At 41.4% G+C, this 26,548-nt stretch overlaps 1 protein-coding gene and 1 long non-coding RNA gene across 6 annotated transcripts in view; one reads left to right on the top strand and one right to left on the bottom strand.

Moving 5' to 3' along the window:
- GLI3 (GLI family zinc finger 3) overlaps positions 1-26,548 on the top strand; it is a 240,194-nt gene that overhangs the window by 153,951 nt on the left and 59,695 nt on the right. For all 5 annotated transcript variants that reach the window (XM_081834713.1, XM_081834716.1, XM_081834715.1 and 2 more), the window contains 3 exons: positions 2,838-3,043; positions 8,090-8,236; positions 17,013-17,214. In XM_081834713.1, coding sequence (XP_081690839.1) covers positions 2,838-3,043; positions 8,090-8,236; positions 17,013-17,214 — 555 coding nt within the window. The remainder of the gene's footprint in view (positions 1-2,837; positions 3,044-8,089; positions 8,237-17,012; positions 17,215-26,548) is intronic.
- On the bottom strand, positions 438-3,085 carry LOC309326286. Its single transcript, XR_014150264.1, has 2 exons — positions 2,965-3,085; positions 438-1,181 (listed from the first exon to the last, which is right to left on the bottom strand). It is a non-coding gene; the product is annotated as an uncharacterized lncRNA (long non-coding RNA).

The following is a 26,548-nucleotide window of genomic DNA, read 5'->3' as shown; positions in this document are numbered from 1 at the left end:
GCCATTACCGTATTTACCCAAGTCTAATGCGCCATCGAGTCTTAATGCACACCTAAATTTTCAGAACCCTGGAACCAAAAAAAGCGTTTGCTGGCAAATGTAAATGTGCCATCAAATCTAATGCACACCTTAATTTTTGCGATGTAATTTGGCCAAAAAAGTTGAGAATTAGATTCAAGTAAAATAAGGTAATTTTTCTTAACCTTTTTGTTTCAACCTTTTAGTTTATAACCTTTACATTTCACAAACATAACATTGAGTCTGGTGCTTTCTGCTCTAAAGAAAGCAAGACCATATGTCAATGGTCTTTGACCATATGTCAAAGAAAACAAATTTCTTGCCTGATCATTTTAGCAAGTTTACAAAAGCTTCTCTGTCCAGCTGCCTGGAGGAAAGTCTAACTCACTATAGATGACCAGGTGAATGACTCTACCAGGTTGGGTTATGAACTAATGGATTTTATTTTTGCCTCGTCTAGCTACTATACTTTCAGATAGAACTCGTATTTTTTTTTACGTACAAACCTAGTATTGTGGAAGCTGTAAAAACGAATATAATGCTTTTTTCCGAATGGGAGTTGAAGAAAACTCATCCTTAATGCAGCCAGTTTGCTTGTTGAGTGGTGAGAAACCCACATTGGGATTCTTCAGTTTCTTTTCAAACTTGTACTTATTTTCTTTTCCTTAGAAATAATACTTAAAGTCAGCAACATCAAAAGAACTTGCTGCCCTTGGTGGTTCTCTTGGCTGCTGCCTGTGACTCTACTGTGTCTGTCCTAAATTAATTGGGGGAAACTGGGCCAAAAACTGTTTAGCTGAGGTCAGCCAGTTGGGGTGCTGCACGTTCGTGACAAGCTTAATGACAAGCCTTTGCCAAAGAGCGAGCAAGTTGGCTGAGACAGGCAGCCTAGCAAAATGGCTTCTCTGTACACCTTTCCATTTGCTGGCATCCCAGAGTATCCCGTCACTGAAGTATCATGTCAGGGGCCATCGCCAGGCAGGTGGTTTCCTTCTCGAAATCTTCCTCATTACGTTTGGGCAGCACCTGGGTTTAGGGCTTCTTTCTTGCTTTCTCACAGTTCCATGTTTGCTGTTAAAAATGTCCCATTTCACCTGGCAATCATTGTGTGGTTAATTGAATTACTGGATTGTCAGTCTGGCTCCACAATGCTTTGCTTTGCCCTGCTGAAGAAAAACAAACATATGGCGCATCTTTGATCTATTGTCAGCTGGTTGTGAAATTGCCCAATCAAAAAACCATCCTCAAAAGCTGTCTTGTAATAGTTAGCAAACTCAGGATCAGCTGGATATAATTTGTTCCTAATTGAAGTGGGACAGTTGCAATAAGGATGGGCTAGCAAGCCAAGGAAAGAGGTAATAATTGCATTACTGTCATAATTTAAACAGTTTTTGCTCTGCCCTTCAACGGAAAAGCGGATTATATTCCATCAATAAAAACAAAATGTTCCAATCAACAGACTTAAAATATGCAGTTATGTAATACGCAACACAAAGGAAAAAAGAATTAGAAGGGAAGGAAAAAAGCAGTTTTGGCTGCCATTTCTTAAAGTTGCATAGTACTTCTTCTAATGACTAGCTGGAGTGAATTCAGTTCTGAGAGAGGAGATGCCAAATGGAGCTGATCTCTCCACTGATCTGATTGAATTATTGTGCTCCCCTTCTCTCCCTCTGCTGCATCCTGATGGAATGCCTCCTCTTAGGTGGCATTTGATGGAATGGAGATGGCTGCCATCTTTCTCCCTGCAATGCAGTCCTGTTCCATTACTGCCCTGATGAGCAAATGTTATGTTATGTTATGTTACATATCTGCCAGGGACTTCAGGGCTCAGATCAGGAAGCTAAAGGTTGGCACCTAGCCTAGTGAGCACCTGACCCATAGACTGTGTTCCTCAGAGTCCTTTTGAGGCACAAAAAGAAAAGGAGTTGTGCAACACTGCTATGATTGGTATGGGCCCCTTGAGTGTGCAAGGATACTTGAGTGTGCAAGGAAACCTGAGTGTGCAAGGATAACTCTACCACTCCTTCCTTCCCTCCCCAGCTTTTTAATTTTTATTTTAAGTAAGCCCTGACATGGGGTAAAGGAGGCACCTCCTCTGGCTAGCAGGCAGCGGTGGCAGTCTGAGCAGAGGTGAATGGTACTCCATTCCGGAATGTTCCACGAGAAAAGAAGCACAGGGTGGGGTGGGGGAGAGACTCCATCCAAAGCTCTACATCAGGTATCCCCAAACTCGGCCCTCCAGCTGTTCTGGGACTACAACTCCCATCATCCCTAGCTAGCAGGACTAGTGGTCAGGGATGATGGGAACTGTAGTCCCAAAACAGCTGGAGGGCTGAGTTTGGGGATACCTGCTCTACATGTTGGGACTGGTAGCTCAGAAGGGTCAAGGTAAAGCAAGCTCTGCTCCCTCTTATAAAGGCATTTCTCTTCTACAGGCTACTGAGGCTCCTCTCACACTGCTAGTGAATACTTTAATTTTGACAAACAGCTTTTTCATTTAAAAGTGTTGGTGACACACTCGCTAGCACTTTCAAAGGAGAAGGAAAAACATATTTCCTCCAGCTTTTCTATCTGTGCAATGGGAAATATGCCTTGAATCAACTAGTTGAACTTGGGTCCTATAGACAATCTTTGGGACAAATTAGTCACAACCCAACTCAGGTCCCATTGATTTCAACCAGCTTAGTCTGGATTCAACATGGTGTGTGTGTTGATCTTCGTTGTGGATAACAGTTAACTTTAAGTGAGGGTAGGCTATATTTTTTTAAAAAAAAAACCACACCGAACATACTGTATATTTTGTTCTCTTTCTGTTCTAGGCCTTCTGCTCTATCTGGTAGCCCAACATATTCGGAATTGCCGTTCATCAGAATATCACCCCACAGAAACCCTGCTTCAGCATCGGAATCTCCCTTTAGCCCCCCTCATCCCTACATTAACCCTTACATGGACTATATCCGATCACTGCACAGCAGCCCTTCTCTGTCTATGATCTCAGCGGCTCGGGGCCTCAGCCCTACAGATGGTGAGTTTCAGACCGGCTTCCTGTTTGCTCTCATTTTGGCAGCAGTTAATTAATCTTGTCAAAGGATCTCTTCAGCTCCTTCCAATCAGCTGCAGCAGGTTTGTCAAACATTTATTATGTCATAAATGTTTCAATACTTCATCAGCCTATAGCTGGTCATTTGTACATTTCATTGAAACATCAACTAAAGGTACCATCTTGTTTGAAATTTTAAATAAGGAAATATATTTATTGCTTCTAACTCCTGCCGCCATGGACTGCCTTTCTTCTTGCTTACCCCAGTGTAAAATAGGCAAGATAGCAATACAATGTGTTGGAATCAGTTCGTGGCATTTAGCCATAGTCTCTTCCCAGAACTTTTTAAAAGGAGACAAACGTTTTGTCTTCATTCCATGGGACTGTGATTGTTTGTATTAAATTTAATTTGGAAAAAAATGTAATTCTTGCCAAATTTTTGGTAGGCAAAACATTATGAAGACAGATCCCCCCTTGAATTCAGAGTTATAAACCAAGAGTTTCTTTATATTTAAAAAGCATAAATTATCTTAATCCATCTAAAGTTAGTCATTGATAGTTTCCATTGAAACCAGTGGAACAAGTTAGTTGTAACTAGTGTTCCCCATTGCTTTTAGTTGAAGCATCTTAATATTAAGCCAGCTTTAAACTAGAGAGGGGCCATGTTATCAGCATCGTTTTATTTATCTGAATCAATTAGCCTTGCTTTCAAGGTTTGGATTTTATAATTATGAGTTGTATTTTCGCCCAACCCATGCTTGGATAAGAATACAGAAATCCAGCCTTGAGAATGGTTTCGCATATATGCAGATTGATGGGAAAAACAACACAAGTGAATGCAAGAAAGATTTTTTTGCAAACCTGTTTTGCAAATTTCACATGTTCTAAAATATGTGTTCATCATCAGGGGCAGCTACGAAAATTACATAAATGTAACAAAACTCCAGAAACATTTAATAATTTCATATAAAAAGTATATGCATATGCTCCTCCCCAGCTGGTTTTGCCTTTTTGTCTCCTGCTGTGTGGTGCAACCCTTCTTCCAGTTTCAGGTCCATATATATTGTCATGGAGTGGTTAGACACAAGGAATGGTGGGAGGAACCAGCTGGGGAGTCACCAAGCAAAGAAGGCTCAAAGCCTGGGCAATAGTGGTGGGATAACGATGAGTGGTCAGAGGGAGAAGACAGGGAAGTGGAGGTGTCAGAAGCTGAAGGGATAACAGGGCTCAGTGAGTTGGGAGAGTCTGTGGCAGAGAGAAGTTCGGAATCAGAGGCAGAAGCTGAAGCAGGCAAATAGGAGGGGGGAGGTCAAGAGGCAGATATGAGTCAGGCTAGCGAAGTCACGGGTGCCCCCCCCCCCCGCTGCTACGACAAGCTCCTCTCCCTGCCCTGACTTCCGAAGAGGTATGAAACAGGAGGAGCAAAGATAGTCTGCATGCAGGCAGCGTCTCCAATTGCTTGCAAGAAGTCCTGAAGGGATTTCATAGTGTAGGACCTACGGGGCATGAGCAACTCTGCTCGTAGGCCCGAAACTCAGCCAAGGCTGTAAAGATTGTGTTTCACTAATAAAAAGTTAACTCCGACTTTGAACTGTGGGATTTACAGACCAGATTGCTCTGTGACATATATGCAAGCTGTGTGCTAGCATGTTCAGAAAGGGCCACCTTGGATAGTTCATGATTTGGCCACGTCCTGAGCCATTTGCAAGACCAAGAAATCTAGAATAAACTTTCTTAACTGACTGAAAAAGTCTACTCATGTTGAGGAAAATAGAAAAATAATGATTGTGTGAACCCACCCAAAGTTAATGTTATAAAATAATGCTAACGTAGGAACATCTAAAATTCCTATGGAGAGAAAAGAAAACCAAGGTAGGTATTTCATCTGAGTAACAGGGGGGGAAATATGTATGCTGGGCTCTGTTAACTGTACAGTAATAATACTGTAATTTGAGTATTTAAAATGGTAATTGCTGCTAAATTGAGCTATAATGGGTCAAATTAGCTAGCTAGTGTGTATGGAAGACAATTAGAATACTATTTTAATTAAGGGAAAAGTGCTTCCCACCACATATGAAAATGGCAGATTTACAAAAGCGACAGTCTGCCTTTAGCTGAATTTGAAAAATGAGCTGTTCTCGCTGCCCAAATGGATAATACCGTAACTAATTAATCCTCACATATAAGAACATATACCTTTACAGATAATCCATTACTTATGGGTGCTTGTTCTTATGAGAATAAATTTTAATGACCTGTTGTCAATCAGAATTTATATTACATATGCAGGGCATTTGTAATAGTGAAAAAGAAAGTTTAGCTTTTCGTCTAAAACATTTAGTTAATCCCTCAAAACTTATAGGGCGTGTGTGTATGTCAATACCTTGGTATTTGTTGAAAAATCCTTTTTGGATATCAGTTATATATTGTTGGTCTCTAGATCTCCCTTGATCTACAGCTTCATATTTATATAGCAAGTATGTAATTTCTAATAATTTTTGTAAGAATTGCCATTAGGAACATAGCTCAGTTTGTCTACACCAGGTGTGGGGAACCTTTGACACTCCAGGTGTTGCTGGTCTACAATTCCCATCATCCCTGGCCATTGGCCATACTTGCTAGGCTGATGGGAGTGCAGTTCAGCAACACCTGCAGGGCCAAAAGTTCCCCACACTTTGTGTACATTGACTGGCCGCTGCTCTCCAGAGCTTCAGCAAAGGTCCTTCACTGGCCTGCTTGGAGATGCTGGGGATCAAATGTGTACATGCTGGGCAACCATATTAAAAAAGACCTTTTCTATGTCCCAGGTGAGAATGAAGAGAAATAACTCCAGTACTACAAAACTTAACTTTCCAAATAATGAAGTTTAGCAAGTTGCGTGCTGGTTTCCTTTTTCACCATCTCCTGATCATTGCCTTTAGGGCAATCAGCTTAGGTTTCCCTTATGATCAGAAGAACACAGTTGCCCCTTCCCTGAGGCTATGGATTGCAGGGAAGATTGGTAGTCAGGTCTTTTCAAGAGGGCTTCTCTGAGCTGCTTGCTGTGGAACTGGGAAGCATTGTTTGAAAAGCACCTCGCTACAGAATTCAGCTAGCTCTTAGTACAGTAATTCTGTGAATCACCCTGCTCAGTAAAGCTAACTTCTTACCCATGTGCTCCTGTTTGGCTCTGTTCTTTGAGCAAGAAAGGAAAGTGAAGGCATTTCTTCATTTCAGAAGTAAAGCATCTTTCAGGAAAAAGAATGCCAGCAGTGTAATTTATCTTTATGTGCTCATTTCATGCCCTTGCAGGTTCTCCAGTCTTGCCTTTTAAAGTTTTCAGCTAATGTTATTGTTAGTTAACTCAGACACTTATGTCAGAAAGCTCAGGAAGTATTTTAAGTGTGTCTGGAAAGATACTGCTGTTGTCTAATACTGTAAAACTTTAAAATCAATGATTTCCTGGAAGGATTTTTGCCCCACTGTTTTTCTCCAACATTTTATAGATGGTGAAGTGGTATAAGAAGGGTTTTATGCTGAAAATCCAACTAGTAATTCAAAAATACATTAAACATTCTTAGTTTGCTTTTCATTTCTAAGAAGTATAAATTTCTGAAAACTGGATTTTGAATAGATTTACTTTCATAATGTTAAGGCATAATCTCACAATGACATAGGCTGGGGTCCAAAGAAGGGCTGTGTATGAGGAAGAACTGTGCACACACTCGGAACGTCGCTTGCTGTTTTTGTTGAACCAGTTCCGATTCCTAAAGAGGCAAGCCACATTTAAAATTGCCCTGAGGTTTGCCTCTTTAGCCTCCTGCTCAGAAACTGCTTTTCGCTCAGCTCCATTCTTTCCAGACACCTTCTTTCTTGTAAGTGGCATCCTTTTTGACATCCTTAGTAGACCACCTTAGTTTGTGCCTAAGGCAGGAAGCTGAAACCCCGATTCATTGGGCATGTGGCGCTTGGGGTTTCAACAGCTCCACCAGTCTCTGCCTCCCGATTGGTGCAAGCACCACTCCTCCAGCACCAAAGGTACGGGTGTGTGGAAGTGTCTGCTAGTGGGACTCCCACCAATAGTGGCCTATGGGAAGTCTCCAAATGGAGCAGGAGAGGGAAGGACTGAGCCAGCCTGGGTTTCACTGGATCCCAAGTTGGCCCCTGAGTCGTCAGGTGAGGACATTGGGCATGATCACTACACCAGATCCAGGCTAGCATTGAGTCTGTCTGGGATTTGCCTGACCTTCTGACCTAGCTTGGGTGAGCGGCAAGGCTGCAGATGCCAGTGGTACCTCTTGCTGCTGCCCAGCCAGGGTGAAACTTGCTATTCCAACTTTTCAGTAACAAGCTGAAGGACATTTGTTCCCACTTCTGCTATTCACTCCATTGAAATTCATTTTACAAATGCATATAGCAATAAAATTACTGTGTTTGATCCAGAGCAAGATCCACTTAGGTCCTTCTGAAATCAGTGGGAAACGAATTAGACACAGCTAACTTTTCAAATAGATTTCAAAAGAACCTAAATGCCAAAAGGACCTGGAACTCTCTCCTACCCTAGGGAGGCTAGACTGGCTCCCTCCTTGTTGTCCTTCTGCCAACGGGCTTTTGGGAACTGACTGCTTTTAATGAGGGGGCTAGTGCCATGCTGTTTTTGTTGTGAGTGTATGTTTTTTGTAAGTTTTAATTCTTTTAATGTTTAATTGCTTTTTAATTATTTTTCAATGTTTTTAGCTATTCTTATTTTATCACTAAGCCACTTTGAGTCCCTGCCAGGAAACAATGGTGGGAGAAATATAAATATATACAGCCACTAACCTGCTTTGGATCCCAACCTGACTATGTGCCAGCAAACATATTGGTGAATTCTTCACATTACCACTTTGCAGGGTGTTTTGAAAACAAATACCTTATCACAGCTTGCATGATATTAAAAGGGGGGGGACCACACAAATTGCTATCATTATAGGCAAGAGAAAGAAGAAAATGAAACTCTGCATCCTGTTTGCCACATGTCATTTAATGAAGCTTTTTATGTCCTGTTTTCAGCTCCGCATGCTGGAGTTAGTCCCGCTGAATATTACCATCAGATGGCTCTCCTGGCAGGGCAGCGCAGCCCATATGCCGACATCCTTCCATCAGCTGCCACGGCAGGAGCCAGTGCTCTTCATATGGAGTATCTCCATGCTATGGATAGTAAGTGATGTTGCTACCAAAGAGGTGAATTGAAAATTATGAACTCTGTGAAAACGCCGGATCGGCAAATAATTTGAATGATGGGATGGAGCTGTTGTCAGTGGAGACACGAGACCTGTTAGTATTGTCTCAGAGTACTGGCCTTCAACTGGTGGTTTGAGACCATGGGAGCTCTTCTGCCATGCAAAATACATGGTAAAAGGTTAAGAAATGAGCCCCCAAAGGCCCTTGGGGGCTCTGGGTCTGAAAAGGCTGAAAATTCCTGGTCTGGAGGTTTAAATGGAAAGCAATTTTGGGGTGACTTCACTATTTTCGTAGTGGCAGCATATTAGCCTGTGATCCAAAATAACCAGTGAGAGACCTATCATCACATGCCTGCTCTGATTCTTCCCACTTTTCTTTCTCTTGGCCCCTGAATCTGTGACACTGGCAATACTATTACAGTAATGTAAATGGCACTCCTCAAGGTTTCATGAACGGGGAGCTCCTCCCCCAGGAAAAAAGGAGAGAAGTCTGTCTCAGAAGAACTTACATTCTGAATTTTTGCAGAGGAGAAGTCCCAACAGTGGCATGTGTGTTTTAGGACAGAGCCTCCCTCCTGACATTGGCTTTGCTGCTGCTTACTTAGACGTGGCTGGGGTGTGGCAGGGCAGTGACCAGCGTGGGGCTGTGTGGGTGAACTGGTGGCCACAGTGGGGCACCCACATGACCCCAACCTTGCAACTGCCCTGTTGCTACCACCTCCAGATAAGCGACATCTACACCAATGTCGGGAGGGTGGTTCTGTGGCTCCACCCCACCGCAGGCACTGCTGCTGAAGAAGACAACAGAGGGTGGGGAGCTTTTACAGTCAGAAACACCCAGATGTGAATTGTCTACATGGAGGTGTTTGTCTGCAACAGCTAGTGCTGGCCTAAGACATTTTGCTGCCTGAAGCAGAGCACAAGATGACAGCTCTCCCATTCCATGTACAGGACTGGCAGCGGAATCTTATTGCAGCACTGGTGAGGGGACTGCATCCTTCACCACACCTGAGGGCCCCAGGTTATCAGACAGGCCATATCACACACAAAGATCTGTTCTTCAGCAGCTCAGTGCTGCCCTATACCTCCCAGCACCTGCTACCGTAGGTGGGTAGAGCCATTCCTGGAATCATAAAAGAGCTCCAAAACATTCTTCATCTTACTCTCATGTGAAAACCTTTGCTGTATGTAGAATTGTGACCCTTCAAAAGTAAAGATAGAGATTTGGCAAAGTCTTGAAAAGGGAAATCCACAAGAAGCCATTTTTATCTGTGGCTCAATTGGAAAATAGAAAACGTTCTTCAGTTTGCTGTTTGCCAAATTCATTTTTTACTGACTTAAAGTGAATTTTCCCCAAAGGCAATTTTGTAGCATTTAAATAGTTGTTATTTGTGCCATTATTCATTTTCCTTGTAAACATTATTTTTAAAGTTCTGTATCATTTTACACATTGCATAGAAGCTAGCACTGATAGGCCAGTGGACTTGCTATTGAGTTTGTACAGAGAGTTACAGCCATTTCTGCTCTCTGAAGGGTCCATGTCGCTGTCATACATTTTTACATGTATACTTATGACATTTTAGGCATATCCTTGCAATGTAATTGCTCTCAACTCCTGGAGTTGGAAAGGGTTGAGAAACAATATGGGCATTCTGCTGCCATAAGAGCTGGCTCATCTTTAGAATTGCCGCTGAAGACTGACCCAGGTATCACCAAAACCGTTATGGAGCTAAAAGAAGACACACGTGAATTAGATTTTTGGAACTGAAAGTAACACTGTTTCATTCAAAACAAAACAAATTCCTTCCAGTAGCACCTTAAAGACCAACTAAGTCAGTTCTTGGTATGAGCTTTCATGTGCATGCACACTTCTTCAGATACACTGAAACACTGAAACCTAGGGTCTGGAAACCTAGATACACTGAAACCTAGGGTCTGGAAACTTCTGTTTCAGTGTATCTGAAGAAGTGTGCATGCACATGAAAGCTCATACCAAGAACTGACTTAGTTGGTCTTTAAGGTGCTACTGGAAGGAATTTGTTTTGTTTTGACTATGGCAGACCAACACGGCTACCTATCTGTAACTGTTTCATTCAGTCCATGGAGAAGATCCAAGTATAATTTGGTCTGTTTATATTTAGTTATAATTGCTTTGCTGCTAATGGCTGATGATGAATACAATACTTAAATCTTATTTTGAAGGAAGTGGTACTAGACAAGTTCATACAAAGATAAACCAACTATAATATATGGGTATTGCTGAGATTCACAGAAAACCACTTTGTAGGATTTGGGAGATGGTAGGGGAGTGTGCGTTGCTACTATCGGTCTGCATTGCAGATGGTTTTGTTATATATATGTCAGTATAATGAGAGATTCCAGCCCCTCCCACACCTTTCAAAGGGCTACTTGAAGGCATGTGTGCTCCAAAGGGAAGGCAAAGGAGGAGATACACAAGCCAGGAGCTTATCTGTGCCTAATAACAATAAGTTCTTGTGTATTACGTATTTTATATTGCTTGAAAATACTGTTTCAGTTCTGAGAAAACTGCTTTGAGCTTCAGAAGAACGGCATACAAATGCCATAAGGAAGGAAGGACTGGGATTACATCCAGATTCAATACAGTTCATGTTAATGGCTTCTGGGTAGCTAGTTTGCTTTGTTTGCTATGTTTCATTAGGCACATGTCAGAGACAGCTGGGGTGGCACTTACCAAGGCGACTGTTGCATGCACTGAATAGACTTAGCCCTTGGTGTCTTCTAAGTGAATCTGCAGAGACAACCAGAAGCTTGGTTGTTTCTCAAAGGGATCTGGTTGGCCACAGTGAGAACAAGATGCCTGACTGGATGGGCCATTGGCCTGATCCAGCAGGTACTTCTGGCCTTCTTAGGTTTATGAGTTGGAGGTATAACTTCTAAAGCAGGGACCCTTCTCTACCTGTGCAGCTTCCCAGCGTGTTAGAACCCTGGAGCATCTTAATTGTGCAGGGGAGCTACCTGAGTAGGAAAGGTTCCTTGCTGGTGAACTGATCCCTCTAGCTCATGGAAGGGACAGGGACAGGGAGGAAGCAGAGCTAGCCTGCGCATCCTTGCTCTCCGTCATTGCATGAGGGATTTGGAATGCCTGAATATGGTTTCGGTCTCTTGTGCTTATCAAGCTCATCATACAACGCTGACATTAGGAATCGAATCCACACATGTTAGGGAGTCTAATTTGAAGACCCATGCATATTGCCCAATCCCTCTCTGCGGCAATAGAGGGGCATCTCTGAATGTGTGCATTTCAAAGATGCTAATGTACCGTCCTCCTATCCGTCACAGCAGGACAAATGCCTTCATTCCCATGCTGCATCCAGGGCAGGGGGCATGTTCAAAAGGTCTGTGTGTGAGCAAGGGCAGTCTTATGTACAGGAACTCTGCATAAAGGGGGTGTCCAGGCCCCTTAGCTTCTCTCTTTCAAGCATCTGTACACGTACAATTTGCAGCTCCTGAAGACATCATTTGAAATATCATGTTAAGGAGCACTTTTTATAACTGGATGGACTTCGCTATCCACCTGTGTGCCTATACGTGCATATGACTCAAGACGATTTCTTTTTCCCCCTCCTTCTGCAGCAGAGTGATTAGTGACTGCAGTCAGAGAGCCTAGTGGTAGGAGCTGGGCCAGTGTGCAGTGCTTTGCTCCTTCTCCCTCTCCTTTCACTGAGTGTAGACTTTAGTTTGGGATGCTTCTTAAGGCGATACCATTTACTTGAGCTTCATTACAGCATCAACTCTTTATATTGTTATTAACGACTGTTTCCTGTATTAAAAACGTACACAAATGCACAGCAGCATTATGCAAATTGCTTGTTTTTAAACTGTAAATATTGAATTAAATTAAGAGTGAATCGTGGGAAGGTCATATAGCCTCACCTTCCCTATTTGATGAGAATTTGTTTAGTCAGGCAATAGGTTCTTTTATCTAAACAGAGGATGAAGCTAGCCTTTTACTTTGTAAGAACTAATTAAAACTATCTTAACTTGCATGGGTGTACAGTAAATTAATTGTCATTAAATAGGAATCTGAATGTCCTACCATTCATCATGCCAAAGAAACTCCTTTCTTCCTTGTCAGAATTTTAGATGAGAAAAGGAAAAACAAAACAATTAGCAAGAAGCCAAGATTAAGATGCTAAAAACAGCAACGAGAATGCCCATGTTTGCATTTCATAGCTAAGTTCTACAATCAGTGCTATGCAGTGCTGTCCTACAAGTCAGATGCACTCTGCTTCATTTTGTCAAGAAAAATTGCATTTCGTAGTTTTCCTAATTATATGTTTTCAGGTTACTGTGAGCCAGCCTCTTGGATACTTCCTGCTGATCTTGGATAACCCCTGTTGATCACCAAATTTAGGATTGTGAGTGCCTCGTGGCAGGGACTGGTCTCTTTTTGATGCTGCAGATATGTAAATTAGTATTAATAATCTTCTTTAAGAATGTTCCAGGTGCCCATACATAAATCTGTCTGTCCTGAGCTGCTTCATCATTGTGGACAGGAAAGATAACCGGAAGAAATCTGAGAGGGGCAGGAAAGTGGGAAGGGTGAAGCCCCAGCTTCATCTAGATGCACAGTCCTCTTGGAACACCATTAAGGAACAACACCACAGTGAACAAGAAGTTTATTTTGCAACACCATCAGCCAGGACACTGTCCTCAGCTATCCACTGCCACCTTAACACTTTGCATGCTGAAAATTTGAGCTCTAGCTGCCAGGAAAAAGTTTCCTTTCCTACTACAGTGGTACCTCGGGTTAAGTACTTAATTCGTTCTGGAGGTCCGTTCTTAACCTGAAACTGTTCTTAACCTGAAGCACCACTTTAGCTAATGGGGCCTCCTGCTGCTGCCGCCGCTGCGTGATTTCTGTTCTCATCCTAAAGCAAAGTTCTTAACCCGAAGTACTATTTCTGGGTTAGCGGAGTCTGTAACCTGAAGCGTCTGTAACCCGAGGTACCACTGTATAGCAGGAAAATTGTGTAAAGATAAAGAAAGGTGAAGCAAAGGCAGATAATGAAATAGACAGAAATTTTGGCTGGCATTAACCCACCCAGCCATCAACTTACCCTTCTTAATAGCCTCTGAATAAGAGGAGGAGGAGGCAAAGGTCTGAGGTCGGGGTCTGAAGCAACAGCAAAGATGGATGCAGAGGCTGAGGGAAGGGAAGGTAGAGGAAAAATCAGATGGCAATGGAAGACAGTTGGTGTAGTGCCTGGTACTTGTTACCAGTAATAGTAACAAGTAGTATCTGCAACAAAAAGTTGCAGTGTTATTTCTAGAACTTCAGCCCAGAACCTCAGCATTTTGTATCAATATAGGAAGGTGTGTAAGGGTGTGTGTTGCTTTAAGGGTGTATGTTGCTAGATAGTGCTGGGGGTGGGTGAGTTTTTTAACCTTGTGACACACTTCCCCCAAACATTTAAGTTCAGCATACTTTCGTATAATCAATTCCAATATAATCATCTTATGGTCCACCAACCATGAACACATAGATTATACTCAGTTAGGAGCTTGACCAGGCCCATTTCCATTCTTCCTGCCCCCCCTCCCAATTTTCCATTCTGCTCCCCAAACTAATCCCGTATCATTCTGTATCTTAGCTGTTCTCAGTTGTATAGTTAAAATTTACCTGGTTTATGATTCCTTTAGAACCTCTCTGTCTTTCTCGGTTCAACAGCCGCCACCATTCCTTAAATCCTTGGACCTCAATGTTGCTTCTTCGGCTAGGTGTGTTTTTTAAATAAAAAACCCCCCAAATCTTTAAATTTATATAGTCTTGCGTGCTTCTGCATGTTTAGTGTTCCCGCTGAGCATGCTAGAACCACTGATGAATTTTTGGTTGGCCCCAGTTCATTTCCAGCCTTATAAGCCATGCTGTTAGGAAGAATAATGCCAGCAGCAGTGGCCTTCATGCCTAGGATGGAACAGATCAATCTCTCCAACTTTTTATCAAGAACATTGTTATTTTGTGAGAGGTTTACCCCAGATGCTTGGTGCAGCTCCTAACCCAGAAGTCAAAGGTCCCTTACAAATGCTTCCTAGTTCACATAGAACTCATCTAGTTATATTCACAATAGGAAGCATTTATTTTAGGGTTCAGGTCAATACGCTTAAATGAACTATGCATTTTAAACACACACACCCTTCCGATTTCTGTTTTAATACCATTCCAAAATGATACATACCTGATTGCAACAAAACGTGGCATCACCCCTAAGAATGCTCAGAGCCCTGAACATCTGAAGTAGGAAGCCAGTGAGGTCTAGTGGTTAGAGAGTGTCAGACATCTGGGAGAGCAGGGTTCGAATCCCCACTCAGCCATGGAGCTCACTGGGCAGCCTTGCATCAGTCACTCACTCTCAGCCTAACCTACCTCAAAGGGTTATTGTGAGGATAAAAGGTGGGGGGGGGGAGAAGTGTGCCCCCCTTGAGTCCCTTGAAGGAAGGGTGGGATGTAAATGCATTAAATAAATCGGCATCAGACATGATCACCCTGCTGCCACTGGGTGCTCTCTGGAGACCATTGCTCTTGCTGGCACTGCATGGCGGTGTTGGCATCTTCCTCGTTCGTTGTCTATTTAAAAAGAAACCATTTAAATGCCACTTCTGCACTTCTTTGTGTCCTTAATTAGATGGCCTTTACTTGTAAGCTTTAATAACTTTTTAAATCTAAGGCAAATAAAAAACACCGCCATTCTCAAGTATCAAAGCGCTGTATTGAATTGAAGTATCAGGCAAGCACATAGTAACCGCCAGGCCTGTAAAATAGAGATGAAAAAGGTTAAATTATAAGGAGCCTGAGGAATAAAAAAATCTTTACATTCACTTTTAAATGCTGACTCGTCAACGCGGTATCCGGAGCAAGATTGGAACAACATGGAGGCCTGCTGGTTATACAGATGTAGAAGAAGCAAGAAGAGAACCACAGTCCAGATGGCAGATAACTGACACTCTTGCTGGCAGCCTTATCTGTGGGGTTATGGCCAGAGAAAGTCCCAAAATGAGGCGCAGATGGGAACGTAACTAGAGATCAGATCATGTAGTGATAGAAGCAATAAAGCAAGCATTCAAATACCAAGTTTAAGACTTTGAACAAATGCACAGCAGGGGGAGATCAGGAGAGTCAGCACTTTGTTGGTGCTCTGTCATGTTTATGCAATCGCCGCCCCACAGTCTTCTTGGTCCAGACATCATTAGAGGCAGCATACTGGGCTGGGGGGGGGAGCGTTATGTGTTCCAACCAATAGGACTAGTCTTTTCTTGAGGTAAGGAGAGGAGTAGTATTAGTAGAAATACTAGTGAAGAGTGGAAAAAATAGAACATTAAAGTGGGGATTTTGAATCCCTTGAATGAAAAGAATTACCAAGGTGGTTGGTAGAATAGATATGCCACTTTGGGAGTGTCAGCCAAATGTAAATGCAGACCCTCAAGGGTTAACCGCATCCTTCAATCTTCCCCACTGAACTGAACATAAAATCCCTTGGCTGGATCATAACCTGCATTTATTAGTGGAAAGGGAATTCCACTGTTGTTGCTCTGAGAACTTCCAACCTTTAATTTTAAAAACCTGCAAAATACTTTCATATCCACTTTTCAAATGGTGAATAATAAAATACCAGAGGTGTTTTACAAATTGTGTAATGAAGTCTTACAGCTGATAAGCCCAGTCACGTGAATAAATAGTGAAAGAGCTGTTCACAATCAATGAAAGAGCTGGTTTGAAAATAGTGTTTAAAGCAGGGCTACAAAATGCCAGATCTGGGGCGGTGAATGTGCCCCTCCAGGAGACTCTGTTAGACTCCCAGGACTCGCCATAGGTCACGCCTTGTCACCAGCCCTACTCTGCTCCCTCTCTGAGTGATTCTGCCTGACTGGAATGTGTCACTGGACTGAGATAATGCAGGAGCCTAGATGGGGATGAGGGGGGACCCGGACAAGGAATGGTCTTCTGGCTTTTGTCTGGCTGGAATGAAACAAACACACCCATTGCTTTGCTTGCTGTGACTGTTTCCATCCCTGCTATGTGGCGCCTGGAAAACTGCCCATGCCCTTGGGCTGAAAAAGGTCCCCAGTCTGTCCGTTTGGGTTTGGCCATGGCTTTGGGAAAATCACTCTCCCAGCCTGTTGCTGGGAAACTTTAAAACCATTGGGAGCTCCTGGGAGTAAAGGTGAGATAGATATGTCCTAAATGCTTTCAAAACGATATTCTTTTATTCACGCTTATCTTGAATTCAGCATTGTTTGAACAAAAATTATGAACAAACTGAAAACAGAATCTTGATCTCCATTTGTGTTTTAGAAGTCCTTGTTGGCTTTTTTCATTAATGTGGTAGGGCTTTGGGTTCGCCGGTAGCTCAGATTTGAACCACTCCGTCTCCTTGCTTCTAGTGAATTAATGATGTGAATGTCTAAGCAGCCATCAGATTCATAAATCACCAGAAATGAGAAGGATAACACATAAAAGTCTTTCCCTTTTGTTTAGCAATTTATCATTTTGCTTGCACATTAATAAACAGAGCTCCCCTGAGGTAAGCAATGGAAAGATAAATTTTTCTTCCTAATTTTCTTAAATCGTAGCCAGTAGATCATAAGTGGAAAGAGTGGGCTTGTCAAAAGCACGTCGTACTGCTGTGGCGACTCTCTATATCCATAGCCAGTAGTAATAAATAAAGAGGCTCAGGTACTTGGGTAGATAATTGTTTTTGTTTACATAACAGGCGCCAGGTTTCCAAGTCCCAGGCTGCCATCTAGACCAAGCCGAAAGCGAACACTGTCCCTATCGCCTCTGTCTGATCATAGCTTTGACCTTCAGACCATGATCCGGACATCTCCAAACTCCTTGGTCACAATTCTCAACAATTCCCGTAGCAGTTCTTCAGCAAGTGGTTCCTACGGCCATTTATCTGCAAGTGCAATAAGGTAAGGGCTGACAACATACAGGGATGATTGATGTATATAAATCGTGCAAGAGTGAAACACCTTATATGGTGTTTTAGATACTTTTATTAACCACTGTTTATCGTGTCCCATCAAAAGGAAATTAAATTAAAATTTCTAAATGAGGTTGCAGTTTTGAAAAGCTGATTTCTAAGGTGCATTTAGTATAGCACAGCTTTCCAGAAAAACAAAAGACCCACAGCAAGCAAAGGTGTTTGGATAAAATGCTTTGCGCACAACTTTTGAAGAGCATTCTAGTTGTGCAACACATTTCTGGTTATGTTTGCACGGATGCATGTGGCCCTCAGTTCAACAGCATGTACCACTTACTAACTGCTTTGGAGGTAGTAGTTTTGGTGAAATATAAGGATGTTAGGAGGTTGCTGGATTTGAAAGGTTAGACTTGATCTGCAAAACCCACTAAAATCACCTGTTGCAATGGCCTGGTTATCACACAGAGCTAAACCGTGTGTGTGTGTGTGTGTGTGTGTGTGTGTGTGTGTGTGTAATGTATCCCTCCTGTTTTAAAGTGTTCTATTGCACAATTTCATAACAAATTTTAAAAATGGGGTGGAAGAAATAAACTGTTCTTTCCAATTCTTTTGCTCTTTAGTTTCCTTGGAGGAAATTCCAAAAGGGCTGTTCTGAAATTCAGCCCCAAAATTATTTCAGTTTGGAATCTTTGCTGGAAATATGGTACAGAATAATATGTGGTAGAATCTGGTTAAGATAGATTCAATAACCATCTGTAGATAACCATCCATAGATTATGGTTAATCTAGATATGTCCTGTACTTGACCATATGCTCATTTAATATTGTTAAGCTACAACCTTTATGTATGATCCTCATGTTTTGATTCAGGTAGGTATCTGTGTTGGTCTGACGCAGTCGAAATAAAAAAATAAAAAAATTGTCCAGTGGCACCTTAGAGACCAACTAAGTTTGCTCTAGGTATAAGCTTTTGTGTGCATGCACACTTCTTCAGATACTCTGAAACAGAAGTCACCAGACCCTTATATATAGTGGGAGGGTGGGTGGGGTTTTTCTCAGAAGGGTAGTAGGAGATGGGTGACTGACTCAATGGGTATGGTAAACCTGTTGACGACTGCAATTAGTCCTACAGGAAAAAGCAAGGGATAGTATGCAGATGACCAAAAATAGCTTTAGCATATGTAATGAGACAAGAATCCAATATCTCTGTTCAGGCCAGGTCTCTCCATAGTTTTCAGTTTAGTAATAAGTTGTAATTCAGCAACTTCTCTTTCAAGTCTATTTCTGAAATTCTTTTGTAATAAGACAGCTGCTTGGAGATCTTGTATTGAATGTCCTGGGAGATTGAAGTGTTCTCCTACTGGCTTCTCTGTCTTGTGATTCCTGATGTCAGACATATTGATTTGTTGGATGTATGGATGATTTGTGTGTCTTCATTCTTTCTATCTGAAAAGTGAAGGATTTCCACATGCTTGTGTCATGTGTGTCAGTGCAGGTGAAATTCACACACATCCCCTTCGCATATTGCACAGGCAGTGTGAGCTAAGATTTTGCACGAGTCACACATGTTCTGTTGACTTTTTTTGAGGTAGACCTAAAACCATTCTCAAGGTGAAGATACACATGACACATGGAACCAACCTCACTGTGTTTAATTCCAATGTACTTTTCCTCTCTAGGATCAAGCTCTGAAAATAACTATCACTTTTTTCTTATATCTTGATCCATTTTGGGCTACCTGAGCAGAAATGTGACATTAATAAGGTCTTGTTAATTGCAGGCTGATTTTTGCAATATCTAGTTTCCTTCACTTTGCTTCTTGGCTCAGATTAAGCTAAACAAAGTTGGGAAGAGATTAAGCAGTTGGGGGCCCAGAGGTTGAGGCAAGTTTAAACAGCAGGAGGAAGAACTAGAACACTCACTCCTGAAGGGGTTGGATGCAGGGAAAGAAAAATCAACTTGGTTTGCTTTGCTTTCCTAACCTGCTGTTTATAAGAGGGGCATTGCTACAATTGACTTGTGATATTGAGAGTGACTTGATTTACATGAAGAAATTAGTTTACCTTTCTTGGATATTTTTATTTTAGAAAACCATGAAGCTGAGGGGCAGCTTCCTATTGCAAGAGTATAGGCCCAAGTCCTTTGCTATGTTTCTCAGGCTTATGCCCTTCACTGGAATCCCAGTGAAACCAATGGGACTTGCTCTCAAGTAAATGGGTTTAGCACACAAGGTGTTGCTCATGGATAACAGAGTTGTTCCTAAATGTGAAAAACTACAAAAATAAAATAAAATGACCATATTACCAGATGAATTCTTTCAGTAACTGTGGTTTTTTAAATGTCATTTGATCTATATGCACTGAATGTATAGCAATACATAGTTGGAATAAGATTCAAAATGATACCAAAAAATCAAATTGTCCCAACTATAAAAAGGACTGTGGGAGTTGGACACACACAGAGAGAGACCCCATCATGTGTTAGTATACCGTGCATGTATAGGAAAGCTGATAGGAAATTGGGCCACTTTTAATGAATTGCACCAATTTCTAACTTCTTGAGGTGTGGATGGCGCAAGGACTTCTGTAACTATAAATGTTGCATTAAAAATATCAGAGTTTTACCAAATAGACCTTTCTGCACCCCATTGCTACAGTGATGCAGTAAGCCACACTGGCAAAATTCTCTTCTATGCAATCCTTAAAAGTACGTCAGCCCTCTGAATCTGAATTGGCAACCATACCAAAGGGTGCAGAGCCACACTTAATTGGGCAATTTAGTGGCTTAATAAAATGTCAGTTTCATTTCCCAGAAGATGGAAAAAGCAACAAGGGAGCCATCTATCTAGGAGCTAAAGGACTGTCACATGGAAGATGGAACAAGCTTATTTTTCCTGCTCCAGAGGGTAGGCCCAAACATTGGCCTTAAGTTACAAGAAAGGAGATTCTGACTAAACATCAGGAAGGACAGTGGAATGGACTTCCTTGGAAGGTGGTGGACTCTCCTTCATTGAAGGTTTTTAAGCAGATGTTGGATGACCATCTGTCATGGGTGCTTTAGTTGAGATTCCTGCATTCCAGGGGGTTGGACTAGAGGACCCTTGGAGTCCCTTCCAACTCTACAGTTCCATGGAAATCTTGTGGGGAATATTGAACAGCAACAAACCAATTTTATCTTTTCATTCCTATTCCGATAACGGAAGCTCAGATTTGCCACGTTAGGTTTGAGTGGGAAAGGGTGGGTCACACGTTAGAGAAGGGTGACTCATCACAGTATTATAATAGGATGGCCACATACATTTCTTAATTTATGCCTTTAATGAGTAATTTATAATCCTGAACAATATTTATATGCCATAGAGCTCCGAGTAATGGGCTTTCCCCTAATTATTCCTATTTCCCCCCCTATTTTGGGTTGAAATGTTGCTGAGCTCAAAAGTATTTGGTTGCACTTGTACTAGCATTGAAAACAGTAGTTTTCCATGTGCTCTTTGAGTTCTCCTTGTACATTTTCTTTCAAATCTTCCATACCAGATGGAGCTATGCAAAAAAGCCCCCCCCCCCCGACTTTTAAGGCTTTAGAAAGTCTTGCATTCCCTCAGCTACCCAAGAAGCAACAGGTCATCAATACTTCTGAGACTTGGGGGGCAAGAGACTGCACAAGTCATTGCTGTGTGATTTGTTTTGCTTTTCAGCAAAGGTTTCCACTCATTGAATATGCAAAATTTTACACAAGCTCTACATATTTAGTAATACTTTGCCCTAGAAATAAGGTAGCCATTTAAAAATACAAAGAGCATAAAGAAGAACCAGATGTCTCTCAGCATCAGATCCCCCCATAAGCCTTAAATAATGCCATATCAACCTATTGTTTTTGTTCATTTGAAGATTTGAGATTTCATAGATGCTCCAAACTAAGCTTCATGAGATGAATTCTGTGCATAGGTTGACCTGTGCATCGCACTTTGCACATGTGAATGCTCTCCTGGTTATTCACAAGGGGGATCATTCAAAGTGTCATCCCCTGTCCGAGTGTGACAGATCTCAAAAGAGCTGTGATATGTGAACCTTCTTACTGTGTGTCTCAACTGCAGGTGGCCAGTGAGGATCACCAGCAGTGATGCTTGTTCAGGATCACCAGCAGTGATGCTTGCTCAGCCTTATACAATTTGATGCTATGTCTGCCTGGTGGATGAGGCACCCAGAAAGAGCATGCAATGTCCCCCACCAGAGATACTGCCCCTCCCCTAAAATCCCAGCAAAATTCCATTAGAGCATTACAAATTTTAAAAACACTCTTTATATAAGAGCATACCAATATACAAATAAATAAAAAGCAGCAATTAAACATATCAGCATGCAGCAAACCATATTTGCAGATCAGACCAGGTGAGCAGTACGGTCGTACCTTGGAAATCAAACGGAATCTGTTCCAGAGGTCTGTTCAACTTCCAAAACATTTGGAAACCAAAGTGCAGCTTCTGCAGCCAATCGGAAGCCGCGGACGTTCAGCTTCCACAAATAGTTTGCAAACTGGAACAGCTGAAACATTCGAGAACTAAGCTGTTCAAAAACCAAGGTATGACTGTATTGTTAATAATATTGTTAAGCCAAATCCTACAGTAAATTAAATTTAACCACCAAAACTTAATTATAAAAAGCCCAATCAAACAGGGCATGCTTTACCTTTCTTCCAGTGAAAGTTGTCAGCTAGAACAACCAAAGTGGCTTCTGTTCTAAAACTAGTCTGAAAGTCGGATTAAAATAGGTCTAAATCCTCAATGTTATCTAGCAACTTGCTGAATAAGGGAAGAAAATCAACAAAGAAAACTGGCATGGCGTCAACACCAACTCCTTCAGGGAGGCAGGGAAAATGAATAAAAATGCTTCTGTCATTTCAAAACTATAATCTCTAAAAACTTCTGCTTAAAGGAGATTCTAGTGGTTATAATTTGGAAATGACAAAAGTTCATCCGTCTTCAGTACTGCACCAACAACCTGTGTTAACAATGGTTTATGTATAGCAATACTCTTTTTCAGGAAGAGAAATACAGTTTGTTATAAAAGATAAAATAAAACAGATAATGGGTAAGCACTGGTGGAAATTGTAAAGAAACCATTATTGCCTCTTATTCAGTAAGAAAACTAAAACTACAATGGAAGTGCAATGAAAGGAAAATTTAAATAAAGTAGAAAACATCAACTTCATCCAATGGAAGTTAGCTGAAGAACACTTAAGACTTCAGGAGTAAAAATACTCTGAGTGTTAAACACAGTGCAAACATGATGAGTCAAGAGCACACAATTTTTGTTAATAGTTTAGTAGGAGACTGCCAGAATAAATATTGCATATATAATAGAACAAAGCACATTTCAGAGCTATATATTAAATATATCGATGCTACGCAGAATGCCTCTAAATAAATTTGTTGAAATGAAACAAATGTTACAAACTGGTAGGCATTTGTCAAATGAAGCAGCTGAATAAAACAATGCATGTATCTAAAAACGCAAAGAAATAAAATTTATCCAGCGAGAAAACTGCTTGGCTGATGCTGCCGTGGCATTTGGAAAACTATTAGACCAGAATTCAGCAGGATGAGCAGATGAAACAAAACATTACGATGCTGATCCCGGTTTAACGTTGTGCTGCATGTGGCTAGAGAACATATACACCTTGTGCATCCATCAACTTGAATGGTGACTGGCTGAGGATCGTGATACACCTCGACATCAAAAGAGCATTCATGTCAACTTCACAGCTGATTCCTTTCCTTTCCATTCCTAAGAGAGCTCTACTGGCCGCAGTTCAGCAGTCGGCACACAAGAGGCAGGCAGCTGCTAGCGCTGGTTAAGGAAAACGAAAGCAGCCCTTAGGCCATTGGAGCTGTCCCGCCCTCGGCTTTGGCTTGCAGGTGGTTTTTATTCCTGAGGCTTCTTGAACAAGGACAGTGGTTCTCCAAAGGGTGTGATGCGCCAGCCTGGTGTGGCAGGAGAGGATGGCAAGTGTGGCGGAAAGATTCAAGGACAAGGAAACATTTAAATATTTCACTGTAGTGTCTGTGTGTGTGTGTGTGTGTGTGTGACACACATATGCAGAATATGGATAGATATTCAAAAGCCCTGGCTGTTCTTCTACAGTTCTCCACGACATATTGCTGTAATCCGGGATTTTCAACTTTGACAAATGTGAAAGATCAGAAAAGAGAAAAGCTTCTTGATGTTGATGAGGAGATAAGAGCTTGTCTCAAATTAGACCTAATATAAATGAGATGACCCAGCAAAAGCCATCTCACACATCTCGTTGAGTTTGCATAGATACTTAAGGTACATTTATAATTACGTTTTTGGGAGTGATTCCTGTTCTTATGTAGCTGCATTGTTTAATACTTTCTGGGTGTCCCATGATCATAAAGTAGCTGTGTTCTGTGTTATAAATCAAGCAATGCTAGGAGTTGTTACTTTTTGTTTCCCACTGTATTTCTTATCAATAAAAAATTCGGTGTGGCACGAGCAAATTTTTATACTGAAAGTACGGCCCAGAAAAAGAAGTTTGAGAACCACTGGACCAGGGCATTTAAGCTTTTGAGGAATGAAATTTTGTGCACAGTTATGTACCCACTGGCATTGGTTAAAAAACCTGCACAAATACTTTCATGTGTCCTTGGGCCCCTTGGAGTTGGGTTTCTCAAACAACACCCCAACCCCCAACAAAAACCCATGCTATGTGGAATCTTCTTTTGCAACTAAGAGAGCAGAGAGGAAGTCAAAAGTAACAATAACACAACTAAGCTCTCAGATACATGTCATATAGTTCGCATGTACAACTGAAATTGAAAAGACTTCAAACTACATGGTGGTGGCTCGCCACCTAAATTTAAAAATAAATGTTAATTTAAATAAATTGCAACTTATCAAGGAGAATTTGGTGAGGGAAACCTGAACAATTTATCAAAGGATATAAAAATGCCATGGTAGTTCCATCCTAGAAAACTTCCCACCCAACCTTACTATGCTGTAGAAATTGACTGAGACATGAAAATCAGAAAGAGGTTCTTCATTTCCAACAGCCATTTTCCAACAGCCAGATTTTATGGATCTTTTTTGGTGCTTTCACAGTTTTCTTAAAACCGGGGCTTGTATATCTGTTATGGACTCTTTTGACAAATGTGCACGAAAGAGAATACTGTATATCTTAACAATTAACAGCAGCTGTTTTGAGGTAAATTCCACAACTGTGACCAGCAACAATGTGACCTACTTAGGAGGACAGCCACAAAATAGCCACAATGTTTGGTTTTGATTATAAGGTCTGCTTTTCTTCTTCTTGAAGTCAGTTCCATAAAATATGATGCCCTCATGTAATCGAAATGTAATTTGCTGACCTGTTTTACCTCCAGTTTTAAAATTTTAGAGAATGGGGATTAGAGGCAAAGAAGGTTGCAGCCGTAGGAGCAGAGAGTTCACGGGAAATGAAAAAAGGAATAAAATATAAAGCCAGTCCATGCTGGCACATTCCTTCTGAAATCTGTTACAATATTGGAAATGGAATAAAAAACTGAGTTGTTGTTTTTCGTTAAAGCCTTCTAATCCTTGAACACAAACACATTAATGGTGTTCTCCCTTAGTTTTTAAAACCCCTGGTCCGTCCCTCTTCTTGCAGAGTTTTAGAAACACACTGTAAAATGTGAAACAAACATAAGGACAGATTAATAAGGGTGGGTGTGTTTGCCTTCCTGGTTTTGCTGTACATAGGACTTCTCCGCAATCCAACAGAATTAGGCCCATGGAGAACAATAGGCACCTAACTCTTCTCTAGTGCATATTACCTGGAGTGTTCATGATGTGAAAGAGCAGCATAAATTATGAGACAGAGCCTCCATGAAAATCCCCAGTTCTGTGGAACCCTGGGAATTGAAATGGGCTGTGTGTGAAATACTCTTTTTTGGACAGGCTTATTTACTATCAGCTTCTCTTGCTATACAGATGTGAGTGATCTTTACAGCTGGGCCAATGCTGTATGGGTACTGGCCATAGAAATCACTGTATCTGGACTATGGATAATGGCTTTGCAGTTCAGTTCTGCATTGCTGATCCGCAGGCCCTCTTTGCTCCTTAGCATCAAACAACAGCGCCCTACACAAACACGCTCTTACGTGCATTAGTGTAGCCAATGGAATGCCTTCAGAGGTTACGTGTGCCCAACTCTCATCAGCCCATCCAGCATGGCCAACAGTCAGGGATGGTGGGAGCTGTACTCCAAAAACATGGACTGCCTGGTCTATGTAGATATATTGTTTTTGTTGTTATTTTATTAAAATTATTACCTTCCCTTCACCAGTGGGTCCCAGGGCGAGTTACATCAATTTAAGATTCAGTATTAAATACCAACTGGGGTTTAAACACAGAGGTTTGCAGCCATAAGGTTTCAGTGTTAGCTTGCTTAAGGAATAAGTCCCATTGATCTTGGTGGGATTTATTTCTGAGTAAGCAAGTTTAGGATCCCACTGCATATTGTTGCATTCCATTTTGCACCTGAGAAAAACTATGCCTGCCTCCCGTTATGACTTTTAGGAATATTGCAAGTTAGTCACTTCTGCAAAAGCAAAGAGAAAGCACAATAACAAAAATGGTTTGCTCAGTATTTTTTAAGAGTAGATTGAAACCTGCCTGTACTAAAATTTGGAAAAGCTGTAGGAAAAGGCAAACTGTTCAATAACAGCTATTTATTGCAATAACAAACTTTAGATAAAGAAAAAGAATGGATGACATGGTGTTTTACAGTAGTTTTATTGATAATCTTGCAGTGTTATGTTCCTCTGTGTGAAGCAATTTCTTTAATCTTGGCTCATGGTCCACTCTTTCATATGTCTCTAGATCTTATTACAAGGGGGAGAGAAAATCAATTGGTTAAATGTGTTTTGAACACCATGCTTGTCATATCACTCATTTGTTTGCAAAGATGGAAAGCTCAGACCATCCAGAATGTCACCTAAAGAATTTCTATCAGTGCCGTTTGGTTGCAGAAACTGATGGATTAACCTCTTTCCCCTCTGAAATTAGTGATCAATGAGCCTCAATGTAGAAATATTCCGGTGGGAAAGCCCTGCTCCCCCTTCCAGTTAAACAACAATAAATGTCTATTAAAGCCCATTATGCATGCTAATACCTGTCATCACTTCATTACTCTACTGTATTTCCCAGAGTATGCTCTAGCCTAAACAGCCAGGCTCTGGCAAAATGGTACTGGGAAACCGCTCTCTAGGTCTTGTAATGTAGAAATGAATAGATTGGATCAAAGCCTCTGAAAAATATAATGGAGCA

The sequence above is a fragment of the Podarcis erhardii genome (assembly GCF_964252035.2).
Source record: "Podarcis erhardii genome assembly, chromosome: 12".
Lineage (NCBI taxonomy): Eukaryota > Metazoa > Chordata > Lepidosauria > Squamata > Lacertidae > Podarcis > Podarcis erhardii.
This window is presented reverse-complemented; position numbering and strand designations above follow the sequence as displayed.